This window comes from Lacerta agilis, chromosome 1 (assembly GCF_009819535.1).
Source record: "Lacerta agilis isolate rLacAgi1 chromosome 1, rLacAgi1.pri, whole genome shotgun sequence".
Lineage (NCBI taxonomy): Eukaryota > Metazoa > Chordata > Lepidosauria > Squamata > Lacertidae > Lacerta > Lacerta agilis.
The window spans coordinates 66,807,426-66,830,021 of record NC_046312.1 but is presented as its reverse complement, the minus strand read 5'-3'; the positions used below and the strand labels follow the sequence as shown (position 1 = coordinate 66,830,021).

At 38.5% G+C, this 22,596-nt stretch overlaps 1 protein-coding gene across 4 annotated transcripts in view; it reads right to left on the bottom strand.

Moving 5' to 3' along the window:
• Window positions 1-22,596, bottom strand: part of SBF2 (SET binding factor 2) — a 214,641-nt gene that overhangs the window by 146,592 nt on the left and 45,453 nt on the right. For all 4 annotated transcript variants that reach the window (XM_033152645.1, XM_033152665.1, XM_033152673.1 and 1 more), the window contains exon 2: window positions 18,338-18,423. In XM_033152645.1, the coding sequence (XP_033008536.1) occupies window positions 18,338-18,423 (86 nt within the window). The remainder of the gene's footprint in view (window positions 1-18,337; window positions 18,424-22,596) is intronic.

Genomic DNA, 22,596 nt, shown 5'->3' with positions numbered 1-22,596 from the left:
AGTGTAAAGGAGTGAACTGAGGGCTGGGCATGAAAGCCCTTTAAATGCTGTCGGTGTATGGATGCTATTTATACTCCAAGCTGCTATTTAAACACTTTGAAAAAAATAATTTTAGGGTCCTATAAAAGTGAAATACGTGCACCTAAGTGTAGAACATCTTCCTCGGTGTTTTGGCCATTCACATCCAATTAAGTTTCATCTTTATGTAGCTCTGCCATTTGTATATGGAAATGTAGAAATCAGCGTGGCCAACATGTGATTCTCCAACTTTGTTGAACTAGAACTTTCATCATTGCTGACCATTGGCTATTGTGGTTGGGCTGATGGGATCTGGAATCCAACAACACCGAGGGCCACAAGTTAGCCACTCCTGGTGTAAACGATTAGAAAAGGAACCTAAAAGAGTGATGGGGTGTAAGAAAAATCCTATTATATTCTCATGCACATTCTCCATTCTCTAGTTGAATAAAAACAAAATCCACACTTGTGTTTTTGTGGTTCTGAAACAATGCTGGAGATCAGTATCAGTAAACAAATATTGTTTCAAATTTTGCAAATTTAAAATACAAAGCACAAGTGCTATATCCTCTGGGACACAGAAGTTGTTACAAATATCTTATCACTGACCATATCAGTCACACAGAGCTGCAAATGAAAACTAAATTACAAGAGCAACATAAATTCTGCTGACTATAGTTGAGAAAGGTTTTTACAGGAGTTCCTCTAGAAACAAGTAGATTGGGCCAGAAATAGCAGTGGATATTTTCAGAGGTGCTTCACACACTCTCCAAGCCCTCTCTTCCTTGCTGCATAACCCATTCGGCAGCTGGTTAAATGTTCCATTCCTTGAAATTCCCACCGTGGTTGATTTCAATCAGAATCATTGGAGTGGGATAGAAAGTTTGAAACTTTCCTCTTCTTTTAACCCCTCTTGTACTGCTGAGCTTACAGAGTAACAGGTGAGAATGGAGGAAAGGATGCAGGGTGTTGTGGGCCATGTAAGTGGCCAGAAGCATATAGTGGGCAGAAGCAGCCTGGAGGTCACAGATTGCACACTTCTGAACAATAGAGAAAGAGTGTGAAAGGCATGTTTCTTGGGAGATTTTATTGGCCAGAGAATGTGCCCAGTGAAAATGCATATTGTTTGCAGAATGTACAAAATGCAGTCGAGATGTACATATTCCCCAAGGTCTGTTGGAGTTTATGCATAATATTGACTGGGAAATGTCTACAACCCTCTCTTCTGCGTACAGGGGGGAGGTTAAAAAGGTAAACCACATTTAATCTCACTGTAAACATGTAGTACAGGGACAATAAAGTATTTCTATTTCTTTCTATTCATGGAAGGAATATGCACACATTCTTCATGAGGCCTGGTTAATATGCACTAAGAGTAGTTGTTATGCGCATGAATTGTTCATTCAACTTACATTCATAGTATCATAGAACTGGAAGGGACCCAAAGGGTCAACAATCCAATCCCCTGCAATGCAGAAAACACAACTAAAGGATCCATGACAGATGGTTATCCAACCTCTGCTTAAAAACATTCCTCTTAACTTATACAGATTAATTTAACAGTGCATATGCATTGTTTTGGTTTTTCTTTGCTTACAAGATAATATTAAATAATGTCTAGGTATATCAAGTATAAATGAATAAGCATAAGTAATGGAAACAAAAATTAAACTATACTGAGGAGGCTAGTTCTCTATTTTTCAACTTTCTGTTGTTCTAATAGAAGGTATTGATTATATTAATCTTTCAGGTTGCAGTTAGTACAAAAAAATGACATATTTGGTTAGATTGTGTATAGATAATTTCTGTCAAAGAAATGAGAGCAAGTTGTCCTTACAACGACTGTAGTAACCGCCCTGATATAGCTGCTGAAGCCCAATCAACTGCTTTATCTTCAGGTTTTCTTTGCTTAAAAATTAGCTATAACCTATTCAAGAAGGTTCTTTAAATTGGGAATGTCACATTTTAACCTAGAGCTGTTTGTGAATATTCCAATGTTCACATATTTCTCACACAAAATGATTAATTTTGTAATTATTTTTGTAAAAATGTTGATTTCTCAGAGACAGAAAAAGATTTCACATAAGTGTTTAACCAATACCATAATCCGAGTAACACACACAGGTCTATAAACAAGCACAGAAAGAAATCACTACATTTTAACCATAAACAAACACACTGGAAGGGAGATGCTTTCCTCACATCCTAAAGTCCTCCTGATTATACTAAGCCAGGGGTTTGCAACCTAAGGCCCATGAGCCACAAGGGGTCCATGGGGGTCATTAAACTGGCCCACAAGCCGCCCCCGAACCGAGCTGCCCGCTCAGTGAGTGCCTGCTCGCTGTGGTAAACCGGCACAGCGTGGCGACTCACTTTCACAGCGCTAGAAATTGTGGGTGTGCATGCGATCCGGCCCACAGAGGGATCTCCACTAGAGTTAACCGGCCCAAGTGAGGTAAACCTTGCCAACCCCTGTACTAAGCTGTGACATTTATTAAAGTGTAATATTTCAGCATTTCCTAAGGTGGGGCATAACTGTGCTCCTGAGGTCCACAGGGGTGTCACAGAAAGAATGTAGTTGGTCAAGGGAGCCGTGGACTCACAAAGGTTGAAAACCTCTGAGCTAATGTAAAATTTCCATCTATCAGAAAGGTATAAATGTAGTGTTGTGTGAATATGGAGCTATTTTAAGTTCATTGTGTATCTTATTATTAGTTTTAAATTTATTGCTTATCTGGTTCAGTATTTTTGGGGTGCTTGTGACAGAAACTAAAATAAATACTGTAGATTTGTTATACTGCTAACATGTTAAGACAAGTTTGACTTTATACAGATCAATGTTATATAAACGCACACTGCACAGAAGACAATAGTTATCAATTTATTGTCTAATAGAGTCATGCTTGAAACAAGCAGTGTATGGGCTTTTTATTATAAGTAATTCTAAATTATGGGTGGATTTTGGAGAACCATCCATTGAACCCATTCACACTTAGATGCCCAAGACATGATGCATTACAAGTTGAATGTGACATTTTAATTTACTGCTCTCAAGTTATTTCATAACTGATAACTTGTAAGAAAATTAATCCCATTACCAAGAGTTCAATAGAAGTCCTCCTATTTTATAATCTTTCCTTTTAAAGAATGAAATGTAGTAAACAAACACACCACATATTTTAAACAATGAGACATAACTCGGCGTATCTAATAATGATACAGTTCAGTTGTTAATAATTGTATTACAGCAGTCAGACTGATGTGTCACGTTCGCTAACTCTTTTAAAAGAAATATTTTTGAAGGATGCATTCACAGCACATACCACCTTATTAGGGAAAAAAGCCTGTAAAAAAAAAGATAGGAATATCCTGGACATATTTTTCCTAAGACACATCCTGAAAAATCATGCTCTCCATGGCATTTCATGATCAATCCCAATTCATGCCCAAAATGACTTAGCCAAAATTATTTAAAAAGGTATTAAGATAGTTCAGTTAGATCCAACATTCCCAGGGAATGCGTTCATAAGTCATTAAAACTACTCATAACTGTTCTTTACCATATTGAAATACATAAATTACTATTCTGAGCAAGCCCCCACCCCACCCTAGTTCCTTAAATTGCTAATCAACATACTTCCCTATTTCCTCCATTTATGGGATTATTTGACATGGAGGGATATAAAAAAAATCCATAGCTCCTAAAACTAACTATGCTTATTAACCCCCATATAATTTCCTAATTCATCTGTGCTTGCTTCTTCACATCATAGCCATCAATTATATGGAAGGCACTTTAGACACAGTGTCTGCAATGTTTTTTTTTTCATTTCATTATTACATTTGTTTTCATTATCAAAAACCTTGTTCATTTTGTTTTTTCAGTCATTAGCATCACACTCAAATCCATTATTCCCAAATGTTCTCTTACTGCTTTCCTCCCTATTCAAATGCATTAGATTTTCAGGTATTCCACACCTCCAAGAGATCAGACCTGCCAAATTTCAGACAGATAAGGAAAGGGGTTCCCATTTTATAGACAACTGAAAAAACCACATAGACCAACTACAGTGGTACCTCGGATTAAGAACTTAATTCGTTCTGGAGGTCCATTCTTAACCTGAAACTGTTCTTAACCTGAAGCACCACTCGAGCTAATGGGACCTCCTGCTGCCGCTGAAGCAAAGTTCTTAACCTGAAGCGTTATTTCTGGGTTAGCGCAGTCTGTAACCTAAAGTGTATGTAACCTGAAGTGTATGTAACCTGAGGTACCACTGTACTTGTCTAAAATCCTGTGTATTTTAAATCTATGGAGGAGCTTCAAGAAAATTAATCGAATACCTCAAGCATTTGGGAGAAAGCCTTTTAAAAATATCATTCCCAACATAAGATGAAGAGGTCAAAGAAACAGAGGGTTGGAATATAGTTAGTAGAATCTATAATAGCCTTTGCATCTGTCATAGGAAGGTTCCCCAGAGCTCAGTTAGACAAATTCTATATGACCACAGCTGCTTTTTGCCATAGCTTGTGAGTGTCACTGGGATTTCCCACAGTCTCTACAGGCTTAATTATACTTCCTGTGAGCAGTAATTGGGGTTCAGGATTTCAATAGACTTAAATTCATTCTCCATCCCATACTCCTCACGTTGCTAAGGGAAAATACGGTAATAGGAACAAATTTAAAATGAACACAAATGAATTACCGTACATACAGAGCTCATTTATGACAATAGCATTTTTTTCTTACAAGTACCAAAATTAATAGACTATTCATTTCAAGTTTTAATTTAATTTATGTTAAAAGTGCATAGCTCAACTTTAAACCAATTCAGGGGACAAAATACAAAGTAACAAAAACAAACTAGTAAGAAACAGTAGTATCTGAAGAAGTGTGCATGCACACGAAAGCTCATACCAAGAACAAACTTAGTTGGTCTCTAAGGTGCTACTGGAAGGAATTTTTTATTTTATTTTGTTTTTAGTAAGAAACGGCTAAAATTAAAATAAAACACATTTAAATCCAGAATTAAAATAACTGCTCTGATAGCAGGTCAGTGGTCAACATCAACTGCACTTAGTTTTCAAAGGCCCGTATGAATACGAAGGTACTGGCCAGCCGGTGGAAAAATTGCAAGGAGATTTTCTATTACCCAGTTCCCAATTTTTGTACTTCCTCTGAAGCATCATAGCAAAATTGAGCACTTAATGCCATCCATGTTGCATTGCAATTTATTAAGCTACTACATAAGGGAAAAGATTGGAAAAGCTATACTTTTAAACTGAAGTTTATTGGAAGACATCAAATATCTATCTAATTAATGAAATTATAAAAAGCACAATTATTTAAACTTTCCAAATAAAGATATAGAAAAAATGAGAAGAATTTGAGCAAAGCAGTCAAGATTGGAAGGCTCAACAGAAGGGAAGCTGACATATGTCCCAAAGATCCAGGCTAAAGAGCCAATGTGATTAGACTTTGGTCTTGATACTCACTGGAGGAACTTGGAACAGTCATTATGTAACTTATCCTACCTTTTAGTGCTGTTGCAAGGATAGATAGCAGAGATGCAACGTATGCATGAGTTTCTTGAAGGAAGAACAAAATAAAAATGTACAGTAAATATGTCAAATAAGATCACACCGAAGGCAATGAACTGAAATGCCTCAGGTTACAAACACTTCGAGTTACAAACTCCGCTAACCCGGAAGTAGTACCTCAGGTTGAGAACTTTGACCCAGGATGAGAAAGGAAATTGTGCACTGGTGGCGCGGTGGCAGCGGGAGGCCCCATTAGCGAAAACGCGTCTCAGGTTAAGAACGGACCTCTGGAACGAATTAAGTTCATAACCCGAGGTACCACTGTATATGGGCTTATTGATGTAGGAAAAGAAAATACATATCTCAGATGTATATCAGTGGATACAAAAGAGTTCTGGTCCCAAAATGTCAGAGAAGCCAATATATTTTGTTGTTTAAAGATAAATTTTCCTCCTCTGAAAAACTAAAGAAAAGACACCTCAGTTAATGCTACAAAGGTAACAAAAAAAGAAGGAAGCATTTGATCTCTTCAGAAAGCAATGTTGCTAGAACACTTTACCTTTATGTCTAAATATGGTCAAATAATTTACTGCCCCCTTTTCTAAAACATCCTGCCAATTCTACTAAATTTAATATGAAGGTCATGAAGCAGATATGAAGAGAGTCCAACAATACATCTTAGAAATTTTAAACATCAGCAAGTCTCTGCAAGTATATTGCTGAAGAATGAAGAACATCCATTGTGAAATAAGCTTTTCTGCTATGTAGTTTTAAAAGGAGCTGAAACGGTGCCACAGAAATCGATCTGGCATCTATGGAGGAAATAGAGACAAAATATGCCTGCTAGGTGCAGTAGCCAATTGTTGACTCACTCTTTTGAAGCAAGATGTCTCTGCATTTCTCTGTCAACTTTGTCACTTCTATCATCATCATCTTACTGTGTGGGCTAAAACTGTTTGGACTTTTATTGTCACTATAGACATAGTTAGCATAAGATGGCTTTTAAATAGAGGCTCATGGAACAGATGAAAAGACAAGGGAAAAAGACAGACAAACATGTCTGAACAGAGTCCTATGATTATTCCACAGCAGGAATAGAAATGTACATTTGCAACTACGGTGGAACCAACAAAATCAACATCTGTTTTACTGAAATGTTTGGATTTAATACTATTTGATACATGAAGTACCACCTAATTTTGACATGAATTTGCATAGGCTTGCCTACTAGCATTAATCCAGTACAAACAGATTAGGTGACAATACAGTAGTAAACAGTAAATTAACATTCTATCCTTGTAGAATTGGTATAGAAACACTGACACTATAGAAGGAATGTGTTTTGCTAATGTGAACTGGTTTGGATATACAGAATAGTAATGTAAGAAGACTGTTCACTGGAAGGACAGATCCTGAAGCTGAGGCTCCAATACTTTGGCCACCTCGTGAGAAGAGAAGACTCCCTGGAAAAGACCCTGATGTTGGGAAAGATGGAGGGCACAAGGAGAAGCTACCAACATGAGTCTGACCAAACTGCGGGAAGCAGTGGAAGACAGGAGTGCCTGACGTGCTCTGGTCCATGGGGTCACAAAGAATCGGACACGACTAAATGACTAAACAACAACAACAATGCAAGAAGATACTTAAGGAATTTGATCCGAAGTTCTGATTTAGAGGGCTAGATCTTCTTCTGGTTCACAGGCTACATCATTCATTTTACTATAAAGGCAGCATAATGGTATGTATGGAAGGACATTCCCACTTTTCTCTCATATACACACATTATGTACATATATTATGGAAAATGCCTCTAGCAGTATGACATATTTTTGTTGCTTTAGCATCAGAACATCTGCAATTAGCTTTTTTCTGCTAACAATGTTCTGAACAGTTGGTCATCAAGATAAAAGCAGACATAAATCCTCTTATACCAACACAACAAGTAATATCATTCAACAGCTCAGATATTTTTTTTGTAACATTACGTACAGAACATATTTGCATTACATGCAAAGGAGTCTCTAATAGACACATTATGGAAATCAAAACACAAAAGGGAAATTCTCTCAGAGACTATTAATCTTTTAAAACTGTATGAACTCAACTATTGTGGACTACTGTTATTTACAAACTCTCCAAACTCTTAAAAGGTGTATCTCTGGAAAGTTTACAATAAAATTTAAAAACAAAGTTTACAAGATATCATTAGATTCAGGGTTTTTTTTAAAACCAAATTATATAGGGCTCAGACCATAGTGAGCGTAAGGAACTTATTTTATATACAATGACAGATGGACACAACTAGTTACAACCCAACAAACAACAACTATCACAATTAAAACATGCAATAAAATACAAAATCAACAGAACAGTAAAACACCAATCCATAAGCATTTAAGTCTAATTTTTTGCAAAAACTTATTATATATATTTTGAGCACCCTATCACTTGCTTTATTGCCAAGTATGTTAAGCACCTACCTTTGGGAGAATCTTTCAGTTATTATTTGATTATGATTTGAATAATTTTTCATATATACTAAAACAATACAAATATACTTGAGGCAATTAATTAATTGGTACACATTTTAGCTTAGTTAATGCATTCTTGCTTCATACTGCAAACTACTTTGAGTTTCCTTTAATTAAGCAAGCTAAAAATGTGCCAGAGAAAGCTAGAGAGTTCCAGAAAAACATCTACTTCTGCTTCATTGACTACACAAAAGCATTTGACTGTGTCGACCACAGCAAACTATGGCAAGTTCTTAAAGAAATGGGAGTGCCGGATCACCTCATTTGTCTCCTGAGAAATCTCTATGTGGGACAAGAAGCTACAGTTAGAAGATCAAACCTATCCATTCCGAAGGAAATCAGCCCTGAGTGCTTACTGGAAGGACAGATCCTGAAGCTGAGGCTCCAATACTTTGGCCACCTCATGAGAAGAGAAGACTCCCTAGAAAAGACCCTGATGTTGGGAAAGGTGGAGGGCACAAGGAGAAGGGGGCGACAGAGGATGAAATGGTTGGACAGTGTTCTCGAAGCTACTAACATGAATTTGGCCAAACTGCGAGAGGCAGTAAAGGATAGGCGTGCCTGGCCTGCTCTGGTCCATGGGGTCACGAAGAGTTGGACACGACTGAACGACTGAACAACAACAACAAAAATGTGCCAAATGCTGAGGAATTCATGTCAGTAGCTATAAAATCAGCCACAAGTTGTTTTTTTATTCATCCATAAATAACAGCAACATATTCTTGCATCTTAGAAGGAATGGAAACAAGTAGTTGGCGTGAGAACAGGTGATTCTCAAGTCCAAAATCTTTCAGAGTACCGGTATATGTAATGTATTGTGCAGGTTTTTAATCCTTAAAGTCCTTAATAATATGAGTGCAATCTGCCTTAGCGAGCACCTCCTCTTCTCAAATGGCTTCAACTGGAAAGACTGAAGTTTTTTTAAATCTATTTTATCATTTGTCATTACTTTTAATAAAAGTGAAACTTCACAAGAAAATTATGTAATAAAGTTAATAAAAAATTATCTAAGAGGCATTATAGCAGACATAGCTAACCAGTGGCTCCCTAGATGTTGCTGCCTTCCAGTTCCCGTCAGCCTCAGCCAGCATAGTCAATGGCCAGGGGTGATAAGTGTTGTAGCCCAGTAATATATGGAGGCCACAGGTTTCCCACTCCTGCACTGTAGTATGTACAATATGAAAATTAAAATGTTCAACTTGATAAAAAAATTAATGAAGTATTGATATTCAAAAGGCTGTTAATTTCCAAAATCAAATATCTAAATTCAATTTATTCACATGTAAAACCTCATAGAATACAAAGACCCAGTACATCCATACTATTTCTGGATCTGTTAACTCTGTGCATACACAACACTAGACTATAGTTATTTTTTCAGCCTTAAGGTAAGGTGAACAAAGAAGAAATTCTGCACAGTTACAAAATCAATACCATCTTGCAGGGTCCCTCCTCCTCCCCATGTGAATTCACATGATGCTTCACCAATATTATCATTCACTAAGGCTTATTTTCATCATGGTTTGCAAATCAGCTTCAAACTTTGCATGGGGATAGTGACAGTGCAGACATAATGCTACATCTTGGTTAAGACTAAAAGGGCAAGAATGGTTGGGGGAAATTTTTTTATAGGAGAGTTGAAGGGAACGAAAGGGATGCACCTGGTCTTCTACCCATCATTCAAACACCCAGAAGTATTATTTTTCATCTGAATCTTGGAGTTAACTTTGGGTTTAATATACGGTAGGTTTCCACCAATTCAGAAGGCACATCTAAATGTTTTGTGTAAAACACTTGCCCAAAGTTACTTAGCAACATATCTGAGTTGCCATGAAACACATGCACATTTTTGTACTTGCATGCACTTGAATTAAACTACATAAATATGATTCAAGAATAAGACACACTGACTCATTACTATGCAGCACACGAATGTGCACATAGAAGCAAGGTTTAAACATAGCATTAATATTTTTCCATATGACTGTCTCATTATCCTAAATTATCTTTTGTGTCATAAATATTAGTCAGATACACAATACTTTTAATCTCATTTTGCGTAAAGACAGAGCTAAATACCAAGTATGACATAGCATATCCACACCTTTTTGATGCCTTAAGGTGAAGTAGGAAGCGCACAAACTTGAATGCAAGTGCCACTTAAATCAATGAGGCTTACTCAAAACTAAATGTTTTTATGAGAAGGGTAAGTCCTCCTGGCTTCTGCAAAGATTTACAATGGAAAAATTAATATTCAATTAAAATTGATTTGGGTCATATTTAAAAATTAAGATAACTTCACCAGTATGTAATGATCATAAGCCATATGGATAGTGTGAAAGAATGTCTTCTGATAGCTTCTAAGCTTATTTAAAATGGAAAAAGACTTGTAGAGTAAGGTTTTGAAAAAAGGGTTATAGTGACACAGTTCCCAGAATTCTCAGGTCTTCCATAACAAAAAATTACTACATAGCATTCAGATGCATCCAACACTCCAGTGTGAAAACAACTGAAGTTCCTTTCTTCCACAACTATTTTAGAGAAAGGCATTCCTAAAATTCACACACTGAAGAGTTTAATTGCCTCCCTGAATTTATTGAACAGTCAATCTGAAACTATCCACAATGGTTACTAAACTAATTTTCCTGCTTAAGAGATCTTCTTTAACATAATTGAAGGTGATCAGAAAGATCAATGGCAAATTTATGTCATGTGCATTATAGTAGACTGTGTTTTTCAAGCTACAGCCATGGATGGTAGTAGCCAAATTCCAACGTGAAAGAAATCATTGCTGCCTAAAAGCACTTACAATATTCTAGGTTCAGCAGTGGCTCATAGGAGACAACATTTGAAGCAGTGGATGACAACAGCAGGCTGAACTGCATCAGTGATGTGTTTCCAACACACAAATGTTGTCACAGAAACATCAAACATCATGCAAGCAGGAGTCTACTCAAGTAATGGAACTTTCCCAAGCTCACCACAGATCTGATCCTCCACAGCAAAGGTGGCAGAGGGTTACACAATGATGAAAGGGAGAAGAGAAGTGGATGTCCTATTGCACTTGCTGAAGTTTGTTCCACTGACAGACAACCACCACTGGACATTACTGTCACGAGCAGATGCCAGAAGCAGGTCTGAAATAACTCACATGGCTTCAGTGAATTCCTTATTCAAAGAAAGAAGACGGCTCAAAAGGCTACGCCTAGAGAGCACAGCAACTCTTCTCAGTAGAACCTGCCCCTATGAGGCAGTTGGGAGGACTGTAGGTCCTAGCCTTCCCACAGTTCCCTAAGTTTCCTTCCCAAGTAATCAGACTCTGTTGTCTTGCCTGTCTTTGCTCCACCCTCTTCATGCCTCTTCTGATTCATGGAGACCAGGGGAAGGGGATCTGGTTGCAGCAGGAGGGGGATACTCCCTGGCTTTTTCAGCAGCCTGCCTCATCTCTGCCTCTTGGCTCCTTTCCTCTCCAGCCTCCTGCCTCTGGTTCTGGACTGTTCTCTGCCACAGACTCTTCATGTTCTCTAAACCTTGTTACCTCTTCAGCTTCTAACACCTCCTCCCCATGTGATCCCTCTTCTCCTTCTGACCACTCATCATCATCCCACCACCAATCCTCTGGCTCTGAGTCTTCTTTCCTTGGGGGTTCCTCAGTTGGTGCCTCCTACCACTTCACCCAATCCTCAACACTTACCTTCTATCATTTCAGCCATACAATTCAGAATCAGCATGCTTACCAATATCCAGTACAAAATTAAGAACATGCAGCAGAATAAGCACCACCACAGCATCATATTCTCAAATCAGAGTTAAGAGATACAATGACCTTGTACACGTCATTTGTAATTAAAATCCACAGTACACTAGTCAAGATCAAACTGCAAGCAGCTTCTGGTATAGTCAACTTTTGCTTTTTAGGTGGAGTGTAGGATCTTTTATAATTTCTGAGAGGAAGGGGTCACCTTAAACTTTCAGGGACACTTTTAAGGAACAACATATGCAGATATAACAGAAGGTAGGTGGTCTCACTGTTTCTCATCCTTGTTGTTGTTCAGTCGTTCAGTCGTGTCCGACTCTTCGTGACCCCATGGACCAGAGCACGCCAGGCACCCCTATCCTCCACTGCCTCCTGTAGTTTGGCCAAACTCATGCCAGTCGCTTCGAGAACACTGTCCAACCATCTCATCCTCTGTCGTCCCCTTCTCCTTGTGCCCTCCACCTTTCCCAACATCAGGGTCTTTTCCAGGGAGTCTTCTCTTCTCATGAGGTGGCCAAAGTACTGTAGCCTCAACTTCAGGATCTACCCTTCCAGTGAGCACTCAGGGCTGATTTCTTTAAGGATGGATAAGTTTGATCTTTTTGCAGTCCATGGGACTCTCAAGAGTCTCCTCCAGCATCATAATTCAAAAGCATCAATTCTTTGGCGATCATTCTTCTTTATGGTCCAGCTCTCACTTCCGTACATTACTACTGGGAAAACCATAGCTTTAACTATACGGATCTTTGTCGGCAAGGTGATGTCTCTGCTTTTTAAGATGCTGTCTAGGTTTGTCATTGCTTTCTCATCTTTACAAAAATCTAAAGCAGTCCCAAAACTACTTACACTAAAATATACACTAGGGATGGGGAATTTGTAGCCCTTCAGATGCTGCTAAAATTCAACTCATTAGCCCAGTCAGTTGGCACACTTATTAGGGATGATGGGAGTTGTAGTTCAGCAACTTATGGAGGGCCACAGCTTCTCCACCCCTGGCAGACATACTCCCATTGTGTACTTTGCTTTATAAGTAGAGAATGCAGCCAATAAATTTATAAAACAAAACACATTGCAGCAACATTTGTTATGCTGCTGGAAACTAGTCTTGGCTTACCTTATGCAAGGTCTGAATTGTTACAGAGAAATACCATCCTGACCAAGGACCACAGTAGGGCAAAAAATCTACACAGTGTGGATGCGCACTGCTGGATCTACAATAAAGCCTCCAACGTTCTGAAAAACTATGTGTTTATACATAATGTACCCTTGTGTATAAGGAAAGCCATCACAAGGGAATGTACAGTGGTACCTCAGGTTACGAACTTAATTCGTTCCGGAGGTCTGTTCTTAACCCGAAACCGTTCTTAACCTGAGGTGCACTTTCACTAATGGGGCCTCCCGCTGCCGCCACACCGCCACCACACAATTTTCATTCTCATCCTGGGACAAAGTTTGTAACCTGAGGTACTACTTCCAGGTTAGCGGAGTTGTAACCTGAGGTGTTTGTAACCCAAGGTGTTTGTAACCCAAGGTACCACTGTACAACACAACCTTGAATTGGGTGCCATCAGTGTATTGATTCTGTATCAAGAGATCCAAACTATTATTGTATCCTCTTCTCAGAGGAACAAGTAAGTGCTTATGAAACATGGGAGGACGAGCAGAAACGAGTGCTAGAATTAGGTTCAAAATTGATTTCAGGGCCATAAAAAATGGATAAAAGACATCAGCTTGAAAGGTTAATGGCAGAAGGGTACCACAGTTACCAAGCTGAAGCAAGAACTAGAATATTACATGGCAGCATTTATGGATGTGCCAAGGGAGAAGAGGAGGCAGGACTATTGGTACCTAAACAGGAGGCATTCAGAAGGTCTCCAAGCTGAACATGTGGAACAGAAATAGGGGAAGTAATCACCAACTCCAATTTTGCTGGTACATGAATGATGAGATCTAATGGTTTAAGATCATCTGAATTTTTGAGGGGTGAGGAAGCATCACCTTTGTTTGAAAGTGTCCCCACCCTTCTTAATTCCTGAATGTTCATTAAATCTTGGATTTCAATTAATTATCCATTTTCTATTTTGCATGTTCATGACAAATATTCAACTGGTTTTTTAAAACATTATAAATGCTGTCCCTAATATGACCTTTAAATAGTTGAGTTTACTTTGGAAGTTTGAACCTTAAATAGCTTGGCTTAACAGCTTATTTGAAAACAGAAAAAAAGAACATTTTGTTCAGAAAGATTTTGCTTTCATCCAGAAAATTAAGATCTGTACGTGAAGCCAATTCTGCTTAAGTTTGTCCCAAAAACCGATGAAAGGTTTGACCTAGAGGTGTACAGTCTTACAGAATGCTTTCTCAATTTATACACACCTAGAGGTTGTGTCCATTAAATATTATTTAGAAGAGATAATAGCAAAATATTTTGTGAAGTCTCTTTTTGAAACAAAGCTGATCATGACCTTTCATCATAATTTTGTCCTCCAATGATTTAAAAATGGCACCTTTGAATCTATATTGAATGAGATTCTATGTGCACACATACTGCAACTAACAGATTGTTTTCAAAAGCTTTGGTAGCTGATAATATATGGATTTATTTAAGCCTTGTAAAGATGGAGGGAAAATATCTAGTTAACACGCAGGAAAAATAATGATTGAGATTAGCTCAGAACTTTGAAATTAAATGAATTTCAAAGCAGTGCTTGGAGCACTTCTCTTGCAGCTAATGTTAAAACCAACTAATGGATGAAGTTATTTAGAATTATTTGTGAAGTTGGATAGAAAGGAATTGATTTTGCATTCCAGTCAGATGTGTGCTAGTATATATTATCTGTGTCGTAAGAAAAGAAGAAGAAGAAGAAGAAGAAGAAGAAGAAGAAGAAGAAGAAGAAGAAGAAGAAGAACAACAACAACAACAACAACAACAACAACAACTTTGTACAGTAATCTCAAAATCTAGGAGTTAGCTTTTTACAATATCTTGGATGAAAGAAAGTTAAAACAAGCTTTGCTACATTTGACCATTTCAATTATAACGTCTTGCAAACAGGCATTTCACAAGATGCCTAGCTAATTTCACAGAGTATAAAATAACTTCAATCTATAATTCTACCTCAAAGCATGCTAACATCACACTGCCTTCAATATTTACACACACTTCAGAACATGATCTAATGCAAGGTTTCTCAAACTTGGTCCTCCAGCTGTTTTGGACTACAATTCCCATAATCCTTGACCACTGGTCCTGCTAGCTAGGGATGGTGGGAGAGGTAGTCCAAAAACAGCTGGAGACCCAAGTTTGGAAAACCCTGATACAGTCATACCTCTAGTAGTGTTCGCTTCATGTTGCGGATTTTCAGGTTGTGAACGCTGTAAGCCTGGAAGTGTATACTTCTGGGTTTTGCCACACGCGAACGCGCATAAGTGTTCTGCGTGCTTCGCACATGTGCAGAAGCGCTCTATCACATGCCGTGCTTGCGCAGAAGCGTCACTCTAGTTGCGGACTTTTTGGGGTGCGAACGGCACCCCGGAACGGATTGTGTCCAAAACTAGAGGTACCACTGTATAATGCATCCACCTGGTTTTCCCAACTTCACTTTCATTCCAATTCAAGTAGTGGCATGAAGATCAGAGAAAGAATCCAGAATTCCTTGCTGAGATTTTCAAAATAGTGGCAAGCAGATAGGTATTTTTTTTTTACAGGATGTTAGGGTCTGTACAGGCAACACTTCTTCATTCCTGCTTACTATTCCAAGGGTAGAGATAGGCAGAGTTCCTCAGGTTTGTGCATTCCCACCCCTGCTTCACAACCCTGCAGGGCTTCCAAAGGATTTAGACAGTTCATAAGAAAAGGCTATAAGGCTACGGTTATGCTGACATGGGACCACCCAAAGAGATTTGGGCAAACTCCTGCAATTGCAAGAGGAGGAAGGGGAAATTGGAAGGAATTCATATTGAAAAATAAATGAAAGGCGTACAGATCTCCCTCTTTATGGTTTCTACTGCCAGACAACCATAGAATGATAAAACACAAAGAGAGCAAATGTTAGCCAAAGTCAACCCAATAATATAGGGGGCATCAACACCACTCAAGGCTGCCCAAAAAAATAATGAGTAATAAAAATTGTAACTGAACTGCATCGACGAGAGAAGGAAGCACAGCACAACAAGCAGATGGAATAAAGAAAGAAGAATCTGAGAAATGCTGGAGGACCTTATCAGAGGAGTACAGAACTAGGATGAAAATATTGTGCAATATTGTGGGAGAATGAGAAGCTTTTTGCAACTCAACAGGGCAATAATTTCCTTACATGAGGAGGGAAGGAGTGGATGCAATGAAGGAACACATCTTTTCTCATCCTCCCAAACACAAAGATGGGGTCTCCATGAAGGGAAATAAAAGTAAGTCTCAAAGGCACAAGTCTGAGGTCACATGGTGGAATTACTAGCGGCAACTGAGGCACCTTGGGGCTGGTCAGTGTCTGGATGGAAAACACCTGAAAACCTCATGTACACTCCCTTTTGTTCGGAAAAACATGATGCAAATGTACCAAGTAATTAGATCCCAGCTGTAATCAGGGACTGACTGAGAGACAGGAAAATGTAGTCCATCAATCTTATTGAAGTCCCTGAATATTCATCTAAACATTTTAAATTCCTTAATACCTTTAAATACATTTAAGTCAAGATGCCATGTTAGATATATATTCTGAAACATCCTCACGACCAAGTAATTCCTGAATCCTTATTTTCAAAAGGCCCAAGAAATGTGGAAATCTTCTTGGAAAGTTCTCTGTTGTTTGACAGCTATGAAAATCTAAATTTACTGGGGATCATTTTATTGTATATATTCTGTGATTTCAGAATTTATTGTTTTTACAGTATTCTGTTCTCACAAAATAGCTTTGGTTATATTAGGCAAAATTCTTGGATCACATCACTAAAAATATTTTCCTAACAATGTGATTTTTACAAGTCACAGAAAATATGTTCTCAGAGTATTTACTACAACATTAAAAATGAAGAAACAGTCCAGTACGTTATAAATCTATGCTATAGAACCACCTACAGTCATTTTACTAATTTCAAAACACAGTTTATGGACAACTGGCTACTGACTTCAGCAATGAAAGTTGAATCATAGAAAATAATCTGCCATAGGAGCTTTTTTTTTAATTGGAATTAAAGCAAAGTAAAACTTTGATATTTACACATTGTTCTCTGGTGGGACTTGAAAAATGGTGGCAGATATCAATTTGAATTACTTCATTCATGAAACTAGGAAATGCTAGGGTGTAACAAGATCCACAACACTTCCTAGAAACCAAAATGCAGGTTATATATGATGATGTCATAATGTCATCAACATGCTTGTTAGAAATGAAGGATCTCAGTTATTATTGCAATGCACACATTTGCAAGTATATTCTCTTATAGTCTGAAGGCAGCCCTGTTTAAGGAAGCTTTTAATATGTGATGAATTATTGTATTTTAATTAGGGGATGCGGGTGGCGCTGTGGTCTAAACCACTGAGCCTTGGGCTTGCCAATCAAAAGGTCGGAGGTTCTAATTCCCACGATGGGGTGAGCTCCCGTTGCTTGGTCCCAGCTCCTGCCAACCTAGCAGTTCGAAAGCACGCCAAAAAGTAAAAATAGATAAATAGGTACCACTCCGACGGGAAGGTAAACGGAGTTTCCATGCGCTGCTCTGGTTTCACCAGAAGTGGCTTAGTCATGCTAGCCACATGACCCGAAAAAACTGTCTGCGGACAAACACCAGCTCCCTCAGCCAGTAAAGCGAGATGAGCGCCACAACCCCAGAATCGTCCGCGACTGAACTTAACTGTCAGGGGTCCTTTACCTTTATTGTATTTTAATATTTTGCTGGAAGCCCCCCAGAGTGGCTGGGAAAACCCAGCCAGATGGGCAGGGTATAAATATTATTATTATTATTATTATTATTATTATTATTAACAAGAGGTCAAGATGCTGGTCTCAAAAATTGCTGCTAGTAGAGGAGAAAAACAAAAAAAGCACCTAAAGTTACAAATGCTAGTTGCATTTTAGGATGATTTAAAAAAAACTTGACTATTAATAGATGTAATTTTGCTTATGATTAATATCCAGAAAGATGCTGCTGCATGTGCATATCTTATGCATGCCTAGGTGCTCCACGGATGTCAGATTGTATATTTTGTCACAAAAGAACAGCAGTGGATCCTCTCCAACTTTTCATTCCTAAAGTCAGAGATCCAATGACTGATTCTTATGTAACTGGTGGTGTAACTGAGGTGATCCTAATGTCACCTGGGTCCAGGATGACAGTATGGAGATAGGAAAAGCTGATTTATCTCAAGAATTCACTAAAAGCACGCAGACACCTTTTTCACACTGACATCCTCTCTGAATATGATGTTGAAACTCAATTAATCTAGATATACATGAAAGATTATTAAGCATCTACAAATGCATGTCACAGACCAACTTACCAACTCTATTCCCTGTGGAAAAGGAGTGTCATCCAAATCCTTTAAGGGAAATCTCTGGATTATTTTTCCCAGACCATCTCCTGATCCTAAAGTGAAAGGAAAGGGAGAAGGGGAGAGAATGAGATCGTGAATAGTGATGTTTTGCTTTTCCAGTCAAAAGCTTACACATATGAAAGAAGTCACAATCTAATGCATACTAGCATCTGCTTAAACTGTGGCAAGAACCTTTAAGTTCTAGAAACTGTATTCAAGTGACTGCTGAAGACTGCAGAATTTAAATTCCAGCAACACATACACGGTACCCAATCTTGTTTTCAGAAACTATGATCTGTATTTTTACACATAGCAGTGACATTAAGACCCAATGAATACTCAATGTATACTCTTAGACATAGGCATAATGATGCCACAATGCAATCCTAAAAATTCTTAATTTTACTATGCACCCATCGTGGTACTTCCAGCACATTAACCACCATGGAGATTAAACCAGATAGGAAAATGTACAGTTGCATAAAAACACAAGGGGGAGCACATGAATGTGTCATCCCTACAGGAATATGTGACAGCACAGTACACAATCTATTTAGCATTTCCATCTCCCCTGTACATTTATGACTTGCCTCTATTCAAGGTATTGTTACTTAACTTGTCCCTGAGAAAACTCCCAAATAGCTTCCGTTCAGTCTCTGCAGATCTGATGTTGAATGGAAGGTACATACTCAAGAACCAATGTAAAGTAAACTCCAGTTTTACTGTACTGTAAAATACTGTTTCATTGCAGCATATTACACACATTTTAATTTATGGTAATATAATGAAATGGAACCCAGTACTTGTACATGATCTAACTGTTCTTGAAGCACCACAGAGTAAGCAAGAAAAGAAAGCTGCATCTATCTTAGAGGTCAGTTAAATATACAATTAGCTTGTGTGTATGTTTTTTCAGGAGGACGGGCAGTTTTGTTTCAGTGCAGCATTTTAAGCAACATAATAAGTGCCCATGAGAATCAGATTAACCTAGTTCAGCATTCTGTTCCCACAGTAGCCAATCAGATGCCTATGGGAAGCCCACAAACATCACATGAATGCAACAGCAGTCTCTCCCTCATGATACCCAGAAACTGGGATTCAGAGGCATACTATCCCTGACACTGGAAGTAGTACAGCCACCATTGGCAACCTTATCCTTCATGAATTTGTCCATTTCCTTTCAAAGCCATCTAAGTTGGCAGCCATTATTACAGTGAACCATGGCAGTGAATGCCATAGTTTAACTACCGGTATACATTATGTCTCTCCTTAATCTCCCAACATTCACCTTCATTGGATGGTATTCTGAGAGGAGAAGATCTTCTTAATCCACTTTCTCCACACTATGCATCCATTTTATACACCTCTTTCACGTCCCCCCTTACTTGCTTCCCTGCTCCTGCCAACCTAGCAGTTTGAAAGCACGTCAAAGTGCAATTAGATAAATAGGTACCAATCCGGCGGGAAGGTAAACGGCATTTCCGTGCGCTGCTCTGGTTCACCAGAAGCGGCTTAGTCATGCTGGCCACATGACCTGGAAGCTGTATGCCGGCTCCCTTGGCCAGTAACGCGAGATGAGCGCCACAACCCCAGAGTCAGACACGACTGGACCTAATGGTCAGGGGTCCCTTTACCTTTTTACCTAATGAGAACTTAATATAGTATTCCGAATGCGGTTGCACTATAGATTTGTATCGAGGCAATGTAAGACTGGCAATTTTGTTTTCAATCCATTTCCTAATTATCTCCTGCAATCCAGCTCTTTCATAGCTGCTGCACATATTTTAAACAAGCTGTCCACTACAACCCCAAGATCCCTTTCCTGGTCAGTAACAGCCAGTTCAGTGCACTATAAGTGTTAATGTAAGGTTAGGAAGTTTTGCCCCAAACAGCATCTCTTAAGGAAGTAAGCTTCAAAGTGCTTTTTACATACAATACACTTCTATTCAGTATCTGCAATAGACCACATTAATTTTAAGTTGCCATTAGTTTTAAGTTGTATAATCAAGTTGCCGACATTATGTAAACATATTGTGTAATATGGAAACATTCAATCATACTTGCATAAAATCTAGGTAGATATATAGTACCAGAATACTATTCTAATTTTATATTCCTTGTTAGAGATCAGATTGAAAGAAATAGAACAGATATCCAGAATACAACTGGTTGTATCATCAAGGTTTAAAGACGGAGTGATCTGAGGGATCAATTACAAAATTGCAACATTACAAAAATATAATATACAAAGTTATGTAGGAATACACCTGTTAAGTCGCCCCAAATATTGATTACATAGGACTGTATCCAATTGTGTCCCTGAACTTATATCAAGCTTCTGTGAGTAGAATGGGTGGATAGTCTGTGCTGAGTCACCCTCCCCTCTGAATCCCTTCCACACAATCTGCCCCAGAGCATTGGGAACCGTTTGGAACAGCATGGGGGTAGGGCTGCCAGAGAAGGAAGGAATTCAGAGAAATCACCTTCCACTGGAGCCATGAGCTGCTGGTTTCTTCAGTTGGTGAAACATCAGCAAAATGCATCAGTAGTTCTGTACTCTTTTTTATTCTCCTTATATGAAGGTGTTGTGGTCTTTTAAGGTCAGGAGGAGGGAGAGGGGGGGAGGAGGTAGAGGGAGAGAGAACATGACTTTATGTGGCTGCTGTATCAATGCCTGCTGTCTCCCGACTGGAATGTGTAGCACAAGCTCATTTTGGCTGACTCTTCTGGCTTTGAAAAGGACAGGCACCTGAGATGTTGCCATCCCAGAATATTGGGGAGGTGACTGGAAGTGGTAGCAGAAGCTGGCAGAAGCTTAGCAGAGAATGAGTGAAGACTCAAAATACTGTAACTGCTTGCAAGACTGCACTAATATTGCTGTACAACAGAGAGACTCCCTCCTATTTCAATGTAGCCTCCCAAGAATGAAGTAATCAAAAATAAAATCAGGATATCAGACCTAATATCCACATTTCCCTCCAAAAATGCAGCACATTTTACTTTAAAATTAAAGTCTCAAGGGAAATGTACACACCAAATTCTTCTAATATTTTTGATATAAATTAGTGATGATCCCTGATAATTCTTTGTTCCTTAGACCCATAAAGTCAACGCACAACATTAAACTGCAATAAAATTCCTAGCTCCCATAAATTCACTGGGTCATTGACTTTAACAATCTTCAACTGACTCGTTCAATTGTCAGCTAGTCTCTTGTTTTGGATATCTCTGATTACAGGATTTCTATCACACTGTAAATGCGAACACACACACATCATTTTACATTCTTAAACATGCAACAAATAAGGTGTTAGCAGAAAATGTTTTATTAGGAGCATATGGGAAAAAAAATTGTAGCAAGCAAGACTGGTTTCAAGTTCAATAGACTAATGGCAGTTCATATTCCATAAATATTGGGAGGCAACGTTCCAAAGAGCAACTCCTTGTCAAATCAAATTTCAAACTTTTTTTCACTTCCAGATTATAATGTAGTATTAATGAAGTCTTAAAATTTTGGAATGTATAACCTGGAAAATCCAAAATCAGCTTTAATCAAAAGCAATCTTTCAGATCCTACCATGTTATTAGATCTACAGTTCTGTTTTAAATGGATCTCCTACAGCAGCACCTACACTTTGGAACTCCCTGCCTATTCATATCAGGATGTAACATTTTTGTTTAGGCTAGCCTATCAAGACACACAGATGCAATGGGTTTTAATCCTTTGTTTAGTTACCATTGATTTTGCTCATCTTTTTAATATTTTAATACCTGTTTCTAACTGTTATCCCCCCCCCCATAATTTTTAATGTTTTATTATACATTGTTGAAAACCCGGTGGGGGGAAGTTTTACAACCAAGCTGTATATAAATTTTGTACCCATCTGCAACTGTAACATTTTGCAAAGTTATCTGCCAAGGTGACATTTGTGCATTTGTGGCACACACGTGGGAAAATAAGGTGTACCCCAGCCACCCTGGGCGGCTTCCAACAAATATTAAAATACATTAAAATATCACAGATTAAAAACTTCCATAAACAGGACTGCCTTCAGGTATTTTCTAAATGTCAGGTAGTTGTTTATCTCTTTGACCTCTGATGGGAGGGCATTCCACAGGATCGGCACCACTACAGAGAAGGCCCTCTGCCTGGTTCCCTGTAGCTTTGCTTCTCGCAGTGAGGGAACCACCAGAAGGCCCTCGGTGATGGATCTCAGTGTCCGGGC